Source organism: Pundamilia nyererei, unplaced genomic scaffold, assembly GCF_000239375.1.
Source record: "Pundamilia nyererei isolate P.nyererei 1_Seehausen unplaced genomic scaffold, PunNye1.0 scaffold00102, whole genome shotgun sequence".
NCBI lineage: Eukaryota > Metazoa > Chordata > Actinopteri > Cichliformes > Cichlidae > Pundamilia > Pundamilia nyererei.
In genome coordinates, this window is record NW_005187503.1 from 777,739 (window position 1) to 799,448 (window position 21,710).

The 21,710-nt window shown below is 44.3% G+C and overlaps 2 protein-coding genes across 3 annotated transcripts; both read left to right on the forward strand.

Annotated features, from left to right (window-relative positions):
• Nucleotides 1-1,655: 1,655 nt before the first annotated feature.
• Nucleotides 1,656-8,658, forward strand: psmd4a (proteasome 26S subunit ubiquitin receptor, non-ATPase 4a). The gene is made up of 10 exons (XM_005740631.1): nt 1,656-1,762; nt 2,338-2,478; nt 4,753-4,867; nt 4,977-5,063; nt 5,197-5,265; nt 5,420-5,635; nt 6,403-6,511; nt 6,606-6,737; nt 6,929-6,981; nt 8,067-8,658. The coding sequence occupies exons 1-10, from the start codon at nt 1,737-1,739 to the stop codon at nt 8,235-8,237; spliced, it is 1,119 nt and encodes a 372-aa protein (XP_005740688.1). The 5' UTR covers nt 1,656-1,736; the 3' UTR covers nt 8,238-8,658.
• Nucleotides 8,659-8,717: 59 nt separating this feature from the next.
• Nucleotides 8,718-20,712, forward strand: znf687b (zinc finger protein 687b). Of its 2 annotated transcripts, none has more exons than XM_013912814.1 (10): nt 8,718-8,868; nt 9,504-11,852; nt 12,630-12,928; nt 13,033-13,217; nt 15,499-15,675; nt 15,783-15,945; nt 16,260-16,613; nt 16,827-16,927; nt 18,841-18,928; nt 19,009-20,712. In XM_013912814.1, the coding sequence occupies exons 2-10, from the start codon at nt 9,518-9,520 to the stop codon at nt 19,609-19,611; spliced, it is 4,305 nt and encodes a 1,434-aa protein (XP_013768268.1). In that variant the 5' UTR covers nt 8,718-8,868; nt 9,504-9,517; the 3' UTR covers nt 19,612-20,712. The 2 variants fall into 2 exon arrangements, with proteins under 2 accessions (XP_013768268.1, XP_005740687.1); XM_005740630.1 differs by having other exon boundaries at nt 12,663-12,928.
• Nucleotides 20,713-21,710: the final 998 nt, after the last annotated feature.

The window sequence follows — 21,710 nt, forward strand, 5'->3', positions numbered from 1 at the left end:
GACTTTAAGATGCAGCTATGTAAATATCAGGAACATCTCACTAGAACATCTGAATTATATGTGGTTTTGATCAAAAGATGGCAGGTGTGTGCAGACTACTTAACACAAATTTGATTGCAGTTATCCGAGGTTGTCAACACTTATGTTTTCAGTTTATGTTTTAGTTAAACTGTGTAGTTATAGGTCGCACTGAAGATGGAAAAACAATCTAATTTTTTATTTTATTTAGTTTTATATATCACAAATAGCTGGCATATTAACAGGGATGTGTAGACTTTATATTTACTGTAAAACACAAAACAAAATGTTTTTATTCTCATGTACAATGTCTTAACTTGGCGTTATGTTTGGCTCATGTTAAACTGCAAATACTTCCCAAGTGTTTGATGTCTAAAAATGCTGAGATGCATATAAGGATATAAGAAAACTGTAACTTAAGGGATGCTTTTTTGTTTACACCGCATATTTCAGTGAAAAAACTGTGCAATAATTTAAACCAGTTGACAATTTTCCCACCAGGAGGAATTATATAAAGGCAAACCGCATTTGTAGATTATTTAATTCACTTGTCTGTTAAACCAAACTCTGAGGTGATGCCCTGTCCCGACAATAAAAGTCTTAATGGTTCCAAACAGATGCACACGTAGCCCTATTTATTACAGCGTTATATAATGTATGTATTACTCTGGTCTCTCTAATGTTTATTTGTAATTGTGGTGGATTGAAAATTGCTTGCTCCAGCATGGCAAACCTGAATTGAAGACATGAAACTGTTTTTTTTAAAGCCTCCTGCTGTAACTGTTTTAAATCATCCTGTATTTTTTTCCTACTCTGAACTGTTTAAAATAAACATGTGGATTCATCTGCTGTGGTGGCCAGTTGGGAAATAATTGTATTCGTTCAGATTATTAAACATGACTGTGAATGAGAGGGACGCTACAGTGAAGGTGAGTGCACAAGAGAGTGCAGGCAGGGTGGCGTTGGTAGAACTGAGTATAAAGGCTGATTTGTGAAAGAAGGAGAGCAGCAAGAAGGGACTTGAAGGTTTGCAAGATTGTGGGACCTGCTATGATGTATGATTTGGAGTTGCTGGCAAAGATGGAGCTGAAACTAGAGCTGACATATCTAAAGATGTTAAAAATTTCATTAGCAGTGACCAGAAGGGACAAGATTAAAAATGAATACATATGCGGGACAGCTGGATCGAGCGATTTGGAGACAAGGTTAGAGAGGCAAGGCTGTAATATTTCGGATATGTAGAGGAGGGACAGCGGATATACTGGACAAAAGATGCTGAATTTGGAGGAAAAGAGGAAGACCTCAGAAGAGATTCATAAATGTAGTGAATGAGGACATGCAGAAGACTGGTGTGACAGAGGAGGATGCAAGGAATAGATGATGGCGACCCCTAAAGGCACCAGCCGAAAAGAAAAGATGATTCGGGGGTGATAAATGAGTTAATCTATAGGTTATTACTGAAGACAAAGCCTATAAATGGTTTGACGAAGAAAATGTTTCGGGGGTAAACCTGTATGAACTAGTTTAATTCTTATTAAACCAGTTCCCCCTCCCTAAAGAACTTCTAAATAGTAAAGACCAGCTCTAATTATACTCTCTAGCTCTCTACAACCTGAAGGAGACAAGACTTGTCCAATCATATTTCGCTTTGTTCAACCGTCGTCCAATAATCTGTGAGCTTGTTGGATTACGACAGAAAGCAACAAGAAGTTTCCAAAATGGTGCTTGAAAGTACTATGGTCTGGTAAGAACTCTACAAATGTATTTTCGTGTGTGTTTATAAACCCGTTAGCGGTTCATATGGAGGTGTACCAGTAAGTTACTTTATAAGGGGGCTCACCGAGCTGCATATGGGGTAAATGTCGCTGCCAGCCAGGCTGATAATGCACAGTTGATTGTGGGCCGGCTAACGCAATATCGACCGGCTGAGTCATTGTAGCTAAAGTTAGCCTAGATTTGAGGTCTTATTAAAGTATTTATTTACCTGCAAGCCAGGAGACTTAATTTCCAGAATGTCGCTGGTTACAGTTTGGTGTTTTCTGCCTAAATTATTAACTGACACCAGCGGTTACTTGATTGTTTTCCAGCGGCATATGTAGAGTCACCTCTCGCTAACGTTAGCAAGCCGTGCTAGCTGTGACTGTTTTTACCCTGTTACGCTTTATAGCGGCTAAACTTTTGTTTATTGCTTCTCCCGGTGAATATATTATATTACCCATTCGGCCAATGTAGGTTATGGCTGATAATGAATTACGTGAACGCTTACTAACTCTTAAGCTTTGTGATGGAGTACACATTAACGTGCTGTTTCCTCTTCAGTGTGGACAACAGCGAGTACATGAGAAATGGAGACTTCCTACCAACGAGGCTACAGGCTCAGCAGGATGCTGTCAACATTGTCTGCCACTCCAAAACACGCAGCAATCCAGAAAACAACGTGGGCCTCATCACTATGGCAAAGTAAGCCGTTCTCTCTTCATTAAACAATTATGTGGCTAAAGTCATAACACTTCATTAAATCGTACATGGTTACTGATGATGGCTGTCTTCAGAGGATGCAGTGCAATGACTTCCTTCTAAATAAAGAAGTGCATTTGTTGTCTTTGTGTAGAGGCTGTGACAGCTAAGGCCTGTACAAAACAAGTTGAACATACCCAGGGTAGATTTCCGTTATCTGGATTCACTTATCCTAACAGTCAGGATAAGAGGTCACACGAAGAGTGTTATTCTCTCCATAAGTTAACGCAAGAGTGGTTTTTGGCAGCGTCTGACCAATCACAGTTATTGATAAGTGTACTGGCAACAGACTGGCTGATTTAGACTTTAGATGCTATTAAAAAAAAAACTTAAGGCCCTTATACAATCTGTGTAAAGAAGTCCAACGATCTTCCAGGAATGCTGATGCTATTTTCTGGAGTACTGGTGATGATTTATACTTGTTGTTCTTTAATCTTGAACCCGACCTACTCCGGAGCAGGTTAGATTTGCAGAAGATTTGCTATTGACACACTTTAACGAGAAGTCTGGGCTCGGGAGAACCCGAGTGCCCTGGAGGGACTTTCCCTGCCGGATACACGATGGACGGGTGGCAGAGGATCGTGTGCCTGGCTGGACTGTCGATCGAGGACGCTGAAGATATCTACATATTCGGAACCATGATAACAGGGTTCTTGCTGATCGCTGGCTTGGCCCTGGCTTATCGGAGAATTAAGAGAGCGGAACCGGCTGTTCAAACCCCCACAAGGCTGCCCGCTGGGATTGGAACGACAGGTGCGACTTCTCAGAAAGGGCTCACTGAAGGCAGCATGGTTAAGAGCTTGGAGGCACTTACGACTGCAGTGAATGCTCAGAATAACACCTTTGAGCGTATGTATGTTGGATTACATCAGGAAAGAATCAACTCAGAACAACATCTCTGGGCGGAGCTGGATTACACCTCGGATCAGTTGGCTGCGGTCGTGAGGTCTCAGAATCTGCTAGGTGAGCAAAAAGAGTGACAAGACCACAAAATCGACAGCTAATAACATCACGGAGAAGCTCGCAGCTATTAACGGGAGACTGAGAGACCAGTGTCGGAGTGTTAAAAAACAGCTTGAAATTCTCCATCATAACCCGGCTACCCCTTTGGCGCCAGCTCAAGGCTGGAGCCGAACAACAACTCTCTGATAACGACTGTGTTGAGTCTGTTCCTTCCCATTCCATGCAAGGCCACCTGGGTTGGCTGGAAGACTGTTTACTTAGCCTGGCAGGGCGAAGGACACTGTCTCAGCTGAACTATGGACACGCACACACATACATATACTGATACTGATAAGCACTCACCGACGCATCACCCTCCCTACCCCGGATCCAACGCCACCTCCAACGCTTACCTCCCCCATGATGTGGACATTGGGTCAGCTGGAGGCGCAGTAGAAAGATTGCAGCGGTCCCAGATCAGATGTACACACTGGAACACTTTCCCATGTTGCTGTCTGTGTTTATTGTGTTATGGTGTGTTGATATCTGTGCATTCCTGTATTATCCTTTTGTGTTGCACATTTCAATGTTTTTTTTCCCTCGCTACCTGGCCTGACCTGTCTCCCCAATGTGATGTTTGTATTGTATGTACGGTCGGCAAGGTCTGTCATCTCGGTTGTGGGCAAAAGACCTGCAACTGACAAATAAAGGCTATCTCATCTCATAAGTTACCCAGTAAGTAAGTGGTCCATCTTTGTAGTACTGAAAACCCCGATGTTACCTGGATAACACAAAATCCTACTTCATAGCTCAGACCTCTGGCCTGTTGCTGCTGGGTCTGAGGTTTAATACTGTTTTCTGGTTAACCATAAGCATTTTTACAAAAGATAAGCAGGTGTTACATGAGCTGTGCTAGCTCTTTTCCAACCCGTGGTTAATGTAAACAGACATTTGCACAACATCAAAACGATCAAACCATATGGTTTCTAAATGAGGAGCACTTCCTTTAACCACCAGTCTGACCTGCTATTTATGAAAGCTGCTCTTTAGTACACCACACTGCTTTGACAGAGCTAATTCTAATTAATATTTAGTATTTTAATATTAATATTAACCAATTGTTAATTTGTTAAATGTGTACTTTACTGGGATTATTTGGAATTGGCACAAACTCATTTGACAGTGTTGTGTATTAAATTGTGTGTCAGATTTAATTACCTGTTAAGGTAACAACTGAAGGTGTTGACTCCTGGGTTTTTGTATGTTTTCTTGCAGTAACTGTGAAGTCCTGACCACACTGACTCCGGATACTGGCCGTATCCTGTCCAAACTCCACGCTGTCCAGCCCAGAGGAAAGATTTGCTTCTGCACAGGCATCCGAGTCGCTCATGTGTGTAACCTATAAACTGCAGTAACTGGTTAAAAACAAAACAAACAACAACAAAAAAAAACAGTTTATGGCAGTTTATGATCCATAATTTTATCCTTTCCCTCTTTAGCTGGCCCTAAAGCACAGACAAGGAAAAAACCACAAGATGAGGATCATTGCCTTTGTTGGGAGTCCTGTGGAGGATAATGAAAAAGATGTGAGGACCTTTTGTTAAATGTTCTTTAACTACACATTATATGCAAAAGGTGTAATGTCTCCTGCTGTCTGCGCACTCATGTGTTTGTGCATATTTCTCTGCCTGCTGTTGTCCTAATCTACCGATTCTTCAGCTTGTGAAGATGGCAAAGCGCTTGAAAAAGGAGAAAGTGAATGTGGATATTATTAACTTTGGAGAGGAGGTGAGACATTGTTGGGTAATCTTCCATATCAGAGCTATAAAACGAGATGCATTAAAGCCTACCAACATTTTTCTTTTTTTTTGTATTGTTTTGTTTTCATTTCCATATCTGGTGCTTCTATATCTAAACAAACTGTCTCCAACTATTTGTTCAGGAGGCGAACACAGAGAAGCTGACTGCTTTTATAAATACTCTAAATGGGAAGGAGGGGACGGGCTCCCACCTGGTCACAGTCCCTCCAGGACCCAGTCTGGCTGATGCTCTGCTGTCCTCTCCCATCCTGGCCGGGGAAGGAGGCTCTATGATGGGTCTCGGTGCAAGCGACTTTGAGTTTGGGGTGGATCCCAGTGCTGATCCAGAGCTAGCCTTGGTAAGCAATATAGGGAGGTGGGTTGAGAAGCTGATAATGTGGTATATTATGTGCCAATATAGTTGCATGGAAAAGGAGAAAATTAAAAATCCTTTCAGATACTCAACTCAAAGCCTGCCTATGCTGACAGAGCTACTGCTGCTTGTGAGCAACACTGGGGAGTTTATTTCCCACTACCACTGTAAAGACAAAGACCATAACACACACCAGCAGGAGAACCTTATTCATATTTGATAATAATTTGGTCTTCCATAACTAGAGAACAGATGTGGCACAACTGATGGACGTGTAGAGAATGGGTGTGACGCTTCAAAGCAGTCTTTAAAATGGCAGTAAAGGAATGTGTGACTTTTAATATCAATGACATCGTCTTTATAAAAGCTGATAATCATGAGCCCAAAAATGTAAAGGACAGCTCTTCTACACTAGTTCATTTGTTTATTTAGGAAATAAATTATTAATGGTGTTATTTTCGATGCTGCCTCTTTTGGAAACTTGCGTGTCTAAGGTTAATAAAAGCAGGATGTTTTAAACTATTTCCTGCATAACAACTTGACGACTATCTCCACAGTTTCCTTTCTTATATCTATATCTTGCCCTTGTGCCAGATACATGAAACGGAGTACTCATTCTTTTACACGACTTCAGTCATATTTCAAGTACTCTGTGGCTTTGCCACAAATTTTAAAAAGTGACTTTCTTGTTCCTGTCCTGTGGACTGAGTCCATCCTGTGCCTTTTTATCTCACCGTGCTGCCCCTGCTTTAGGCCCTGCGTGTATCAATGGAGGAGCAGCGACAGAGGCAGGAGGAAGAGGCCCGCAGAGCTGCTGCCGCTTCTGCGGCCGAGGCAGGCGTGCCCACACCCAGCGCAGATGGTGATTGCAGGATTCACAGATCGTTATTTTCACCTTTGAGATAAAAATTATTACAGTACATTAGAATTTAACCAAGTGTTCTTTTTAAACACAGAATCAGAGGAGGCTTTACTGAAGATGTCAGTATCTCAGCCTGAGAGTGGTGCAGCAGTGCTTCCTGACTTCAGCAGCATGACAGAGGAGGAGCAGATAGCCTACGCCATGCAGATGTCTCTTGCTGGAGGAGGTAACTTCCACTTATGATCAGTGTATTTGTTTTAACTCGTATGAATGTGAGAGTGAATGAATAGTGGTATTGCAAAGCGCTTTGAGGGGTCCTGAAAAACGCTATATAAATGCAATCCATTATTATTATTATTATTATTATTATTATTATTATTGGACATAAAGCATAACTATCCTCTTATTTGTGAACAGAGTATGGTGAAATGGACACAGGAGCCCCCATGGACACAGCTGAATCAGCCAAGGTGAGTCATCGTAGTGATTTAAATTGAGCTTTAAGGCAACTGTTATTTTTGAGTGTTGGATGTGAAATCATCATGCTTTGTTGACTTTTCATAAAGTAATAAAGGAAGGAAATATTTCGAGTTATTCCAGCACACATAATGTGAACCGACGTAACAGCTGGAGCCCTTTCAAAGACTCGATACGAATAAAACGTATTAAATTAATAATCTGAAGAAGGAATGATTTCATAAGAAAGTAGCTTGTTTCTGAATAGTCGGGGTTCAATCTAGCAGACATTAAATATAAGGAGGCACTTGCCTTTCAGTAATAAATATCCATCTATCAAGTTTAACAATAGTGAGATGGACCTGAATGTACTCAGCATCTTTAAGCATCAAATTGTATTTCCTGTGTCTTTTTGAATAGTTTGCTATTTTAAATGGTGTTCATTTGTATGAGCATGGTGTCATCGTGGCAAACTGTTCTTCAGATGATAAGACAACATGCAGACTAGATGAGCTGGCAAAGTTCTAGGTGACAAAATGGTGCTAAAACCATACATACAGTGGTCACCGATGAGCCACAACATTAAAACCACATCCTGACAGTGTGTGAAGTGAAATGCCTGTGCTTCTATCAGTTTCTGTAGATCTGTGACTGCACAAAAAGCTTCAAATAACCAGCAGCGGGCAGCCTGGTGGTGATGACGCTATGAAATAGATAGTGAAACAGTGGCCCACAGACTAGCTGTCATACATATCATTGACACTGCCCCCTGGTGAGAGTGCACAGCTACAACATGTAGATAACTGTCTGCAAAGCTCTGCTAAGGACCAACGCCCAATCATTCTCATCCCACCAAAACAACACAGGACCCCTGTAGATATTCTGTGGGGCTGGTAATTAATCCTTTCGGGTTCTTTTTGGTCCTGTGACATCATTCAGGGGTTTAAGTGGAATGTGTAAAAGTAGCATCTGAATATATGTCAGGACCCGTGGTTTCCCTGCAAAACATCACATTGACAGTGCATTTTTAATTTTAGTGGCAGAATCAAACTTCCATATAGCAGCTGTGTATAATATATGCTGTATCTTAACTGAACAGGAGGAAGATGACTATGACGTGATGCAAGACCCAGAGTTCCTTCAGAGCGTCTTGGAGAACCTGCCGGGTGTCGACCCCAACAACGAGGCCATCCGCAACGCCATGGGTTCCCTGGCCTCCCAGACGGGAAACAAGCCAGACGGCAAAAAGGATGAAGAGAAGAAGAAATGAGGAATGAAATAGAGAAACATGAACAATTGCAGACTAATGCAGGATTTCCTACATATATGACAAGAATGCTGATGCATCGCCCTGCATGACAGCACTCAGACATTTATTACTATCCTTCTCTGTCGAGACACTCAGAGGCACCAATATAGAAGAAAATACTGCAGTACTGAATAACTATGTAGTGTTTAATATGCCCACAAAGAAACTGATGCTATTAAAATATAATAATGGTCCATTCTCAAATTGCCTTGTGCACCCTTCACTCTACATTTCTCTACATGGTTATAACAATTAATGATAATTCTCGCCACAGATTTTTTTTCTTCTTTTTTTGTGGTGGCAGGCTTTGAAACCAAACAGTTAGCCACACTCCTGTCATGTCTTTGTGGGTTTCTTTTGCAATAAAAACTGTCTAAACATGTGTTTGTGGTGTGGTGACACTCCTGCAGCCCCATCAGCCTTTAAAAAGCGGTAATTCCCAGCAGAAATAAACATACGTGTCGCTCTCAGCATCCTCCCGTGCATTTTTCCAGCGCTATCACAGGCTGATAGGATGTGCTGAGTCATGTGACGGGAAGCGCAGCATTTTCAGCTGAAAGCAAGCTAGGATAGTCGGGAATCGCACATCCAGGTAAACAAATCAAAAAATACATGAAATATTAAAGGAAAATCCCCATCCCGGCCACCGTTTTCTGTGATTTCGTCGAGCCTGCTGTCACCGGGTGGCCGCTGCTGTCACACCAAACCTCAGCGAAGCGCTCTGTTGCCTTTTAAATGGCGAACGCTAGCTCGTTAGCTAAATGACCCCTCTCTCTCTATCTGTCTCTCTCTGTCTTGGCTGGAGCTCAGCGGCCAGCTAGCCAGCCTCAAGTGTAGTAGCTCAAAAATAACCGTGGTCGCTGCTACAAAAACGCTCTGTCGGTGGTACCGCCTCTTAAATGGTCACTATTGCAGGGCCCTGCATGCGGTAAAAGCACGATGGAGTGACGAGTGTTTCCCATTCATAGTGGAATATTTTTGAACCTGCCACCGGAGAGAGCGGTTTGGGGAGCAGAAGCGCCGCCGCTAGCGTGCTAGCTGGCTAATGCAGCATCCGAGCTAGCTAGCGAGTGGAGCCTGTTTGTGTATCACAGGGAGGTGCATGTCTGTTGTTTCAGGTTATCATGGAAATATAAACACAATATAACTGTCATTTTATAGTAGAGTTTTTGCATGTAGGGTTATGTAGTAGGATGTAGAGTCATGCTTTGTGTCTTGTTTTTACAGGAGGTAATCCCGGTATGGGGGACATGAAGACCCCAGATTTTGATGACCTGTTGGCAGCGTTTGACATTCCTGACATAGATGCCAAAGAGGCCATCCAGTCTGCCCCAGATGAGGCAGAGGGACCGCACGGAGCTGCAGGTGCACCTCTGGGGAAGCCAGAAAGCGTTGGGTCATCCATGAGAGCGCCAAGCCCCTCGGACCCCCAGGCAGACACCTCAATCGTGAGTGTGATTGTGAAGAATAAAGTGCGTATCGAGACGGTGGATGGAGGGGAGGTAGATGCAGACCAGGACACTATTGATGTGATCACAGGGGTGGATGTGGGCCCTAGACTTGGCGCGTGCGCTCCTGGATTGGCTGAATCTGAAGCTCTCAACCACAATGGTTTTGGGACTTCTGGCGTCTCCACGCCACTTCCACTCAGCCAGGCTCAGCCTAATGGTGCACCATGGTCGGTAAATACACCCAAAGTGTCTTCAGAATCAGCAGGAGCTAGTACGGCCAAGTCTCACAAGCAGGGTGGTAACATTTTCAACAGACTTAAACCACTTGTGGCACAGGGGTCTGGAGATCCTGTGGGTCGAGCCCGAAAGATGCAGCTGCTACAGCAGCAGCACCAGCAGCAGCAGCAGGATACGGGCCAAGAGAGAGCAGACGGCGTGAAAGCTTCATTACCTTCATCTTCGTCTCTGTCAGCTGGGTCCCCTCCTCTGGGTGCTGGTGGGCCCGTGGGACTAGCCTCGCCTTTCTTTCCACCTTCCAAGCCCCTGCTTTCAACTCCACCTTCTGCACCCTCATCACACCCTCTACGCTCATCGCAGCCTTTTAACGGAGCTCCCAAGGGTGGTCCTGCTGAATTTCAACACCAGCAGGTGGAGGAGGAAGATTCTGACCCAGATTTGGGAAGCCCCCTGGTAATCCAGGAGAGCCCGGACTCTCCGACTTGCACTCAGCTGAGCCGACGTTATAAGTCTGACTCAGTCTCGGCACAGCCCTCATCCTCTACTGCATCTCAGCCCAAACCTGGGGACACTCCTTCGGGGGCATCTTTGACTTCATCAGCTCCCCCGTTAGGCTCAACAGAGAGTCCCCAGGTGGAGGACAGGCATCCAGAACACGTGATCGAAGAGAGAGACTCACCAGAGAGTCCTGAACCTGAGATGCCAAAATCAACGGCTCAAGTCACAACTAAAAGGTGCTCCAGCCCTGCAGTGGCCTCCACCCCACCTCCTTCTGAACTGCGGGAACCTAAAGAGGAGGAGGAAGAGATGGAGGTGGGAAACGGCATAGACAGGGTTGTTGATGGTAAAGCTGACAAGGGAGAAAACACGAAAACGGGTGAGGAAAATATGGAGGTGGACGATGGTAAAACTAAACCCGTGTCCACTGACGCGGGGGACACAGGTGATGCAACACCTGCTGCTTCTGGAACACCATCCAGACCCCTCAAAGTCAGAATCAAAACTATTAAAACCTCCACAGGTGGAATCACCAGAACCGTGACACGGGTGGCGCCTAAAGGTGGTGCTGCAGGGAAAGGTGTGGACCCTAAAGCTCAAGCTGGGGAACGTAAGGTTTTAGGAAACAAGGCCCAAAAACCTGAGTCTTCCCCTGGTCACATGACAACACCTTCGCAGAAAGTAAGTGCTCTAAATGCTCTGCCTGTCTCTACACTCGCAGCCAGCAGCGTCATGCTAGCTGCCGCCACAAAGGTCCAAAACAAAATGGCTGCGTCTGACAAGGCCAAGGTTTCTGCTACCGCTGTAAGCATCACTAAATCGGCCGCCTTGCCTGTCACCCCCGTTGCAGCCTCCTCCCCCAAGTTCTCAGTTGCTGCGAGTGGGATCAGCGTACGTACGACCACTAACAAAACGGCAAATGGAGGAAGCGGCACCATCATAGGCAGCGGCCTCCAGCCGAACAAACCCGCCTCCATCGTCAACAGCACGGGGGCCGTCATCTCCCGGAGCCAGTCGAGCCTGGTGGAGGCTTTTAACAAAATTCTGAACAGTAAAAACCTTTTGCCGAGCTACAAGCCCGACCTCTCTGCTCTGCCACCACCCGAGTGGGGCCTTCCCCTCCCTGCAACAGGTTACCGCTGCCTGGAGTGCGGAGACGCGTTTGCGCTGGAGCGCAGCCTGGCACGACACTATGACAGGCGATCACTCCGCATCGAAGTGACCTGCAACCATTGTGCAAAGAGGCTGGCCTTCTTCAATAAGTGCAGCCTGCTGCTGCATGCCAGAGAGCACAAGGAGCGAGGGCTGGTCATGCAGTGCTCGCACCTGGTCATGAGGCCTGTCACTGTGGAGCAGATGATTGGACAACAAGACATAACGCCAATTGGTGGTAAGCAGAAGTGCAGCCAACACTTACTTTAATCATCAGTTAATCATATTTTATTTATCATTTAGTTGATATCATCTCAAAGAAAATTGTTGGAATTAATGGGGACCAATCAGACTAATCTTCTAGATCTATGAGTCGCTTTTCATGATTAACAAACCTTACTTATCTCATGCTGAGCCTGCAGCCAATCAGTTAATCTTCTGTCTAGAAGGAGCACTTTTAGTTCTCCTCCCCGTAAGCCTACTTTCTGCTCATGCTCTCCCTCGTAAACAGGTTTCACAAGCAGGCATGTCACATCCACAGCTGGGTACCTTAAATGACCATATTAGGGATATCTTCTCTCTTTGACATCATACAGAGCCACGAGTAGGAAAAAAAGCATCTGAAGCAAAGTGTTTAGAGCAGTCTGAACCTTTTGGCTGATAGAGATTATTCGCATATACACTGACCTCAATTATTTGAAGCCTTTTGCCGTGTGTAATCAGCACCACCACTGAAACAGGCATAAAATAATAAAACTCGTAGTAGGTCCACTGGAAGCCCAGAGGTATTTTTCATTTGTTGATTTTTTAAAAATGAATAAACAACAAATATTAAGGAAATAAGAGCTGTTTGTTACCTAACCATGATTCACTCATTTTAATATTAATCTCTTTATTTAAAAAAATAAAGAAGCAAATGTATTTTGAACTAAAAACTATGTCATTCATGTGTAACTCATCCTCATTGACCGTTTTTCATTTATCTCCTCTTGTTTTTCACCTTTTGGCTGACCAGGCCTGCTCTCCTCTTCGTCCTCCTCTCCTCCAGTCTCCTCTCCTTCCTCCACACCCGGAGGCCCCAACATCTCTGCCAATTCCAGCCCAATGAAGGACACTTCATCTCCAGCAGCAGCAGCTCAGCCTCGATCCGTCCGCCGAGCACCTCAGGGCCCGCAAGCGCTGATGCCTCTGCCGTGCAAGAAGGCTGAAGGGCTGCAGTACAATAACTTCAAATGTCCGGAGTGCCAAACACAATTCTCTGGCAAAGCGGAGCTGGTCACCCACTTCCAGCAGATCAGAGCTGCGCCTAACTCGGTGAGTATTGGGGATGAGTGAACAGTATGTTTCGTGCTGCTGGTTATGAAGTTGTGATGATGACTTTGTTTTGTTTCATTTTCCTTTTTTCTTCCCATTTTCAGACATGTACACAGTGCTCGCCTCCCATGATGCTCCCTAACTCGTGTGCCGTGTCCGCCCACCAGAGGATCCATAAACACAGAGCGCCTCATGTCTGTCCCGAGTGCGGTGGAATCGCACGGCAGGCCAGCTTCCAGACCCACCTGGACGAGGCCTGTTTGCACTTTGCCAGACGCATTGGCTACAGGTGTGGACACGCTATCGAACATGGTTAACATATGACATGACCAATAGAGTAACTGGCAGTTCAAAAGGTATTTGAAAATCATGTCCACTTCTTCTGTGGGAGGCATTTGCTAATGGGCAGCTTAAATGTAGCTAAGAATTATTAAAATAAAATAATATAAACTATAAAATCCATCCCGTAATCAGTCTGTCTGATTCAAAGCAGATGTTTGGAGCAGTGACTAGCGGAAAAAGCTTCTGAAGCTACAACAGGAGTCTTAAGAACGTCTTGCAATGAAGTGACAGCACTTTCCAACTTCTCACTCCCTATATTGAAACTTTGCGGATCTGCCAATCCGATCCCAGTGTTAAATTAATAAGATATATTTCTCACTGTGAGGATTTGCAAAAAGAAAAGATTGAGGTCAGGGAAGAATGGGGGCCACACCATGAGTTTCTCTCCTTTTATGGCTATAGCACTCAATGATGCAGAGGTATTCCTTGTAGCATGAGATGGTGCCTTGTCTTGCCTGAAGATGATTTTGTTGCAGAAGGTAGGGCTGCTCGATTATGGCAAAAATGACAATCACGATTATTTTCACTGAAATTGAGATCTCGATTATTTGACGATATTTATTTAACAGTAACAATGTATTGAATGATGGCTTTAAAGGTTGTCAAAAAGATAATATAAAATAGTGTGCAAATACTGATAACAGTGCAAATGTTTGCAATATAAAAAATAAATGAAAAATGTAAACATCTATGTTTAGTGAACTTCAAAATACTGCATAATATTTATGCATACAAATAACCAAACATCAAGGGAAGCTGTGTAGCCACACAATGCACAATTGCATCAAACTGACATTGAGGTATGTCAACTAAAGTTGCTGCTCCTTCATTGTTTGATCGTATGTCGCTTCGTGAGCGGTCTTCAAATGATTTAATAAATTTGTAGTGTTGCTCTGTGGTGCAGCTACGACACCGTAGCAAAGTTTACACACTATGTCTACTTGATCCACGTCTGACTCCGCGAACCCATAATGTTTCCACAGCACTGAAGTCGTTTTACCTTTCTTTTCAACCAACAGCATTCTTTCTTCAGCAGCCATTATCCTCTCCAAATAACTTCTGCTTAGCTTTCCGAGCTTCCCTCGGGTCGTCTTAATTGTTGTGACGCGTGTTTGAATCACAGAGAGGTGCGCTCATTTTACCACACGGAGCAGCGCGAGAGTAAAGCACGAGGAAGGTGCTAATAATCGGCTCAGTCATTTTTAATGATCGTTGAAAGCCCAGATCGTAATTTAGATTAAAATTCGATTAATTGAGCAGCCCTGGCAGAAGGCACAGTTCTTCTCTTTCTACCATGGAAGAAAGTGGTCAGTCAGAAATTCAACATACTTTGCAGAGGTCATTTTCACACTTTCAGGGACCCTAAAGAGGCCAACGAGCTCTCTCCCCGTGATTCCGGCTCAAAACATGACTCCACCACGTCCTTGCTGATGTTGCAGCCCTGTTGGAACACGGTGGCTGTCCAAGAACCATCCACCACTGCATCCATCTGGACCATCCAGGGTTGCACTCATCAGTGAACAGGACTGTTTGAAAATTAGTCTTCTTGTAGTTCTGGTCCCATTGCAGCCGTTTCTGCTTGTGAGCATTGGTTAGGGGTGGCCAAATATAAGGTTTATGCACAACTGCAAGTCTCTGGAGGATCCTACACCTTGATGTTCGCAGGGCTCCAGAGGCACCAGCAGCTTCAATTATCTGTTTGCTGCTTTGTAATGGCCTTTTCGCAGCTGCTCTCCTAATCTGATGTATTTGTCTGGCAGAAACCTTCATCATTGTGCTTTTATCTGCACGGACCCATGTGTGCTCTGACTCACCCACAAATCTCTTAACATTATGGTGATCGCGCTTAAGTTTTCGTGAAATATCCAAGGTTTTCATTACGTGTCCAAGGCATTCAACTATTTCACGCTTTTCAGCAACAGAGAGATAATTTTTCCTTCCTATATTGCTTGAAAATGGTGGTCAGCTTAATAATGTGGAACATCCTTCTTGTGTAGTTTTTCCTTTAATTGGGCTCACCTGGCAAACTAATGATCATAGGTGTCCGAGATTGATTTCAATCATCCAAAGAGTCCTGAGACACAATTCCATCCATGGGTTTAATTGAAAAACAACGTATTTAATCTTTATGACACTTAAACACAATTTGCATAAACATTTGGAATATTTATTTATTTATTTTTTAATTTTATCCCTGTTATTGATTATTCTCATTATTCTTAACCAAGGTGCTCGAGCTGCCAGGTCGTGTTCGGAGGGTTAAACTCCATCAAGTCCCACATTCAGACTGCTCACTGCGAGGTCTTCCACAAGTGCCCGAGCTGCCCCATGGCCTTCAAGTCTTCCCCCAGCGCCCAGAGCCACATCAGCACCCAGCACCCAACGCTCACCGGAGGACAGGCCAAGTACGTGTGCTGCTTTTCAACATTTCCACAGAGAAATATTTTCAGACTGTTTAGGAAAATTCCCTTAGTAGATCCCTAACCATTGAATTCTTCTTCTCCTTTTGCAGAATGATCTACAAATGTGTGATGTGTGATACAGTTTTTACCCAAAAACCTTTGCTGTACATGCATTTTGATACTCATTTAGCTAAGCAAAAAGTGCATGTGTTCAAGTGTCCTGACTGCACCAAGCTCTACGCCCAAAAAGGCTCCATGATGGAGCATATTAAGGTGGGTACATACAGAATGTCACAGCACATGATGTGTTAGTCCTTTGCCTTTATGTGTTGCCCATTCGTTGCTTTCTACAATGAATGCGGCGTCAAATAAGGCAGACAGTAATTCTTGGATCGGCCTTAGCGAGGTACCCCTCCGGTGACCTCGTCCTAAGTTCTATACCAAGTACAAAAGTTTAGCAATAGAGACATTAGAACTTGTTTGTAGTCGAAATAATCTTATTTATTCAAAGAACAGCTTCAAGATGACGATTTTCTCCGTTTGCCTTTCTGTTCTCTTCTCATACAATTTCCTGTCGTCCCGCTCAGACCGCTCACAGAGGCCCGTCCGCCAAACAGGAGTCTCAGACCGATGGCGCTAACCCCACCTCAGCTCCAGCCAACGCATCTGGTCCCTCTGGCCTCAAGTCAAAATCCTCTGGAAAGCCTGATAACTCTGATGGAGAGGACTGGGGTCGGGAGCAGGAGGAGGAGGAAGAAGAGGAAGAAGAGGACGATGACGATGATGCCGATGAGGACTACGAGGCTCCAGGGAGTCACTCCACTACCACAGGAGGCAGCAGTCATCCAAGCGCTCCAACCGAGTGGACCTGCCCTCAGTGTCAGAACACGTTCACGGACAACGAAGACTATCTGAGTCACGTGAAGATGGAGCACGGCAAGGTGTGACAGATAATGTTGATCACAGGAAGGAAAGGAACAGATGTTATTAACACAGAAGTGCACGAAATCTAGTTTCTGTTAGCTTAGCATATTGTGGATAGTGAAGTAGGGAAAGAGCCACTCCTTTTGGTAGGAAGACCAAGTTTCAGTATCCTTTTTTTTTTTTTTTTAAATCTTCTCTAAATGTCTTTATGTGTGATGTCATCTCCAAAGTTTCCCTGTCGTATCTGTGGAGGCACATTCAGCACATCCTCCAGCCTGAGACGTCACGAGCGTGTCATTCATGAGGGCAACAAAAGAGTCTTCCATTGCCAGTGAGTAACTTACACTTTCAGTACAGACACTGTTTATGGGTAGCATATAGACACGAGTAAATCTCAAATATAAACCTACAGCAATTATAATTTGTATGATTAAATGTAATACACACTCACTGGCCACTTTATTAGGTACAGCCGTTCAAGTGCTTGGTAATGCTAATTAGCCAATGTCATGGTGGCAACTCATTGCATTTAAAATGCAGACATGGTAAAGATGACCTGAGCATCTTCTACAATCAAGGTATTCAGAAGAGCATCTCTGAACATGCAGCATGTCAAAACTTGAAGCAGATGATCTACAGCAGCAGAAAACCACACCTGTCAGCTAAGAACTGGCAACTGACACTACAGTTTCCACCAAATCCTCACCAAAATTAGACAGTAAAAGATTAGAAAATTGTTGCCTGATTGTCGGCATAAAAGTATTGATCCTACATGCCTTTGGATCGGTGGTTCTGGCTGCTAATGGCGTGAGGGTGTGACACACTTGGACCTCTTGGTACCAACTGAGCATCATTTAAACATCACAGCCTACCTGAGTGTTGTTGCTGACCATATCCATCCCTTTATGACCGCATTGTCTTCTGACGGCTGCTTCCAGCAGGATTCATTTGCCATGTCATAAAACTCAAATCGTCTCAAACTAGTTTTTTTTTCTCAAAGATATTTTTATTAAATTGAAGCAACAAAGAAAGACAGATACACACAGAATTGTTAAACAACAAGTAGGTTTAACAATGATTGATTGAACTGAAATAATAGAATGCAGATTAATGACACACTCACCTATCTTGTAATTGCTTTTATCAGTTTACCCCCTACCCATACCACTTAGTAGCCCCATCCCTCTGGCCAGGTAGGAAAAAACCCCCAAAAACAAACAAACAAAAAAACCCATCACAAATACAACAGGACAAAGCAGAAGAAAATAAAACAAACACACAAATAACTAAAAAAGAGGGGGGAGGATTTACTGAGTAATGCTGGAAGTCGGGTTCACAACCTGAAGGCTGGAAAAGTATTTCAGGAATTGCCCCCACACCTTGTAAAATTTACCGTTGTTATTACTAATCGCATAACTGTTCTTTTCAAGGTTCAGATAGTACATAAGGTCCCTCAGCCATTGAGCATGGTTGGGCAAAGGGGCGCCCGTCCATCTTAGTAGGATCGCACGTCTAGCTACAAGGGAGCGTGCAATGCTGTGACGAGGTCAACCGTGCATCAGCCTGCCAGTGGTGCCAAAAAGTGCAACTAATGGATTAAGATTCATGTGGTATCCAAGAAATAGGGACACTGTTTGAAATATATCTCTCCAGAATCCTTCAAGGCTAGGGCACGTCCAGAACATATGGATAAGGGAAGCCTCTGCACTCCCACACTTATCATAAGAGGGGTCCACATTCGTTTACATGCGAGATAGCTTGACTTTGGAGAGATGGAACCTATGCACAACCTTAAATTGTAAAAGACGGTGGCGGGCACATAGGGATGTGGAATTAACTAACTCAAACTGGTTTCTTGAACATGACAATGAGTTCATTGTACACAGATGACCTCCATGGTCAGTCAATAGTTTTTATCCTGGAGCACCAATAGAGTAGCTTTGTAAGAATATCCTTATTTTCAATTCATCCGCTGTCTGAAACAACCCAGTTAAAGGTGTGTAATTTAAAGTCTTCTGATTGAAGCCAGTGCTTGTAAGGTGTGACCGTAGATGGAAATCCATACCAAGCTGACATCAACTTGGCAGAAGTTTAAAAAAAGAATGGCACCATTACACTGCTTGTGCAGCAGAGGGCACTGACCACTTGATGCCTTTTTAAAATGTCTTCAGTGTAGATCATGGTCTTTTTTTTTCTTTATCTGTTATCAGTCACTAATAGAGCTGCTTTATTATTACTCCTCAGATATTGTACAGAAGGCAAACGTACATTTGGCAGTCGGTTCTTAATGGACAAACACATTCGACTCCATCACAGAAACACAGATGGACAGGTGAGTAAAGGTTCTTGGGGCAGGCTCTGTTCGTGTATCGTCTCCACAGCTGCTTAGCCTCTGCTCTCCCGTTTTCTCAGGGTCCCCCTATGACCAGGAAGCGTGCAGCCACAGGGGGAGAAGGACCGGGGAGCTCCTCGGAGCAAGACGGTGAGGTCGGTCCTCCTGCGGCCAGAGCGGGAGACGAGGACGAAACCAACACAGAGGATGGCGGCGGTCCCGCAAAGAGAACCAGGGCGTCCATGGCGTCAACATCAGTGGGACCCAGTGAGGCAGAGGAGGAAGATAACGTTTTCCGCTGTGTCCCCTGCGGGTTCACTACAGAAGACGGGGCCGAGTTTCAGCGCCACATCCCCCAGCATCGGGGCGACACCGCCTCCTTCCAGTGCCTGCAGTGCGGAGTCTGCTTTGCATCGGCCGGCTCTCTCAGCAGACACCGTTTCATCACTCACCGAGTGCGGGACACCCAGAGCGACGCGGACCGCGGCACCCCCCGCGCCCAAGGCTCTCCAGATGGCTCTCCCGCCGCCGGTTCTCCTCAGGCACAGGGCGAGGACGGAGACGGAAACCTGGGCTGCAAGGTGTGCGGCCGGCGATTCGACAAGGCCACGGACCTCAACACCCACTTCAGGACCCACGGCATGGCCTTCCTCACGGCACACAAGACGGACAAGCCCCAGTAGAAGAGGGGGGCGGGGTCGTCTGAAGCTGACGGATAATCTCCCGAGGGGTCACGGCTGAGGAGGGCGATACTGTAGAATATGAATGTTGATGAAACACAGCTGCTCCTGTGCAGTCGTCGTATACTTCTTTTCTTTTTTAAGCCACCACAAACAGTTTCCCTCTGTGGCACCTCTTCTGTGCGATTGTATCTGCATGTTTGATCACTTAAAATGAACTCGTCACCTGTGATGGACTCTTGTGTGGACCATTCCCCCCCAGAGTAAAGCATTTATACTGTATATCAGCCATACTGTGTCCATTTCGAGCACTCACTCTTCACCGACTGTAGCCACCTGCCTGTTTGTTACTGTAGCACATACGTAGATACATAGCACCTCCCACTGTACTCCTCACAGCTGTACTGCAGATATTTTGTACTTCACATCGTTTTTCATGTCCTCATTTTTTTTGTTTGTTTGTTTTTGTTTTTCTGGCAATTAGATCAGTTTTACCAGCCCGTGGGAGCTGGAAAAACTCATCGTGCCGAGACATCCTGAAGCATGAAGGGGATCGTTTGTGGGCACGGGGAATTTGACACTGAGTTTTATGTTGCTATAATATTTATTTATATGAAACACATTACTGCTGTTGGTGTATGTGAGTCGATTGCATCAAATGTTACGAGACATGGTGTGATTTACCTGCAACAGAGACATGAGATGAGAATCTCTGGAGGCGTTTCATTAGGAGGCGAGGTTACTGGAGGTGGTAACCCGTGTAGTGTGACTAATGTGTGATGTTGTTACTCGTTAAGCTAGAAGAAGAGAGGTAAGGCTTCCTGTCAGTAGTATACGTGTACGAGTTTTGCCATGTAAATACATATAATTACACTAAAAGAAATGGTTCTGGTTTTAGTAACTTGCTATGATAATGTGAATACGTATAGTATTTGTACTTGTACTGTTCCCTTTTTTTCAAAACAATTTGAAGTCCAAAAGAAAACAAGAATCCCCTCTCAGAGTTAGCTATACATTGTAATTACAAAGCAGAGGGAGAACGTGGGGGTCGTGTTGTCTTAATGTGTTTGAAAACAAATGTTTGTTTTTTTTTCTCTCTTTTTTTTTTTTTTAAATCAACAGTGCTTGCTGTACTCACATTTCTTTTATATGTTTAAAAAACAGCCTTCACTGTCACTTTATTGGAGGCCTATGAGTGGATTTCTTTGTTTTCTGTTTGTATCTTTTTATATGTCATATCATATTTATATAGCTCAGTAGTGGAAACTTTCATGTCATTTTTCTTTTCCATGGTCGTGGTCTGCTTGCTGAAATGCCATACACTTTTGTGCTGTTTCAAAATAAATGTGTAAAAGAGACGACCGGCTCGTGTCGCGGATTCATCTGCAGAGGTCAGCATCGGGCTCAGTGCGATGCTTTTCTGTTTGCACATTTGGTTGGTTTGAATCCTCTAAAAATTCCCTGAGAAAAGAAAATCTTAGTGTTCAGCTGGTCAGATGAGCTGACATTTGGAAAGATTTGGTGACTGATTATGTAGTTTAGAAGCAGACCAGGTAATTTTCACGAGAAACAATCAGCCAAATGTTATATAATAATTAATCTTATCCCTTGCAGCTACAGTCAGTCATAAAAAAGCAAGTTTTCACAAGACTGCAAACCTGGGTCCACCTGTACTACTTCCATAGGAATTGGTGTGGAAGTGCGAGCACCTCTATAAACACAATGCTGATTTCTTCCCAGGAGGGAATGTCTCGGGAAATTCACACTAAGGTCAGACTGTGCAATGCTCACAGAAACTGCAAAAAACCCTGTAAGCTACATCTCAGACTGTAAAGGCCTCAGCATATTAAGGTTCAAGATGGCAAAATTAGAAAAAGACTGAAGCTGCATCTGAACAAACCACAGGACTTGTTCCTTTGGACAAAAACACTTTGTCAACTATGAAGCACGGTGGTGGAGGGGTGACGATTTGGTCATATTGCGGTCATCGAGCTGACCATGAACTCCTGATACCAAAGTACAGTCATGTGTGAGTCCAACAGCTAAAGCTTTGCCATGCCCAAAACTCCAGAGCTCAGCGTGAATGAAATACTGTGGTGAGA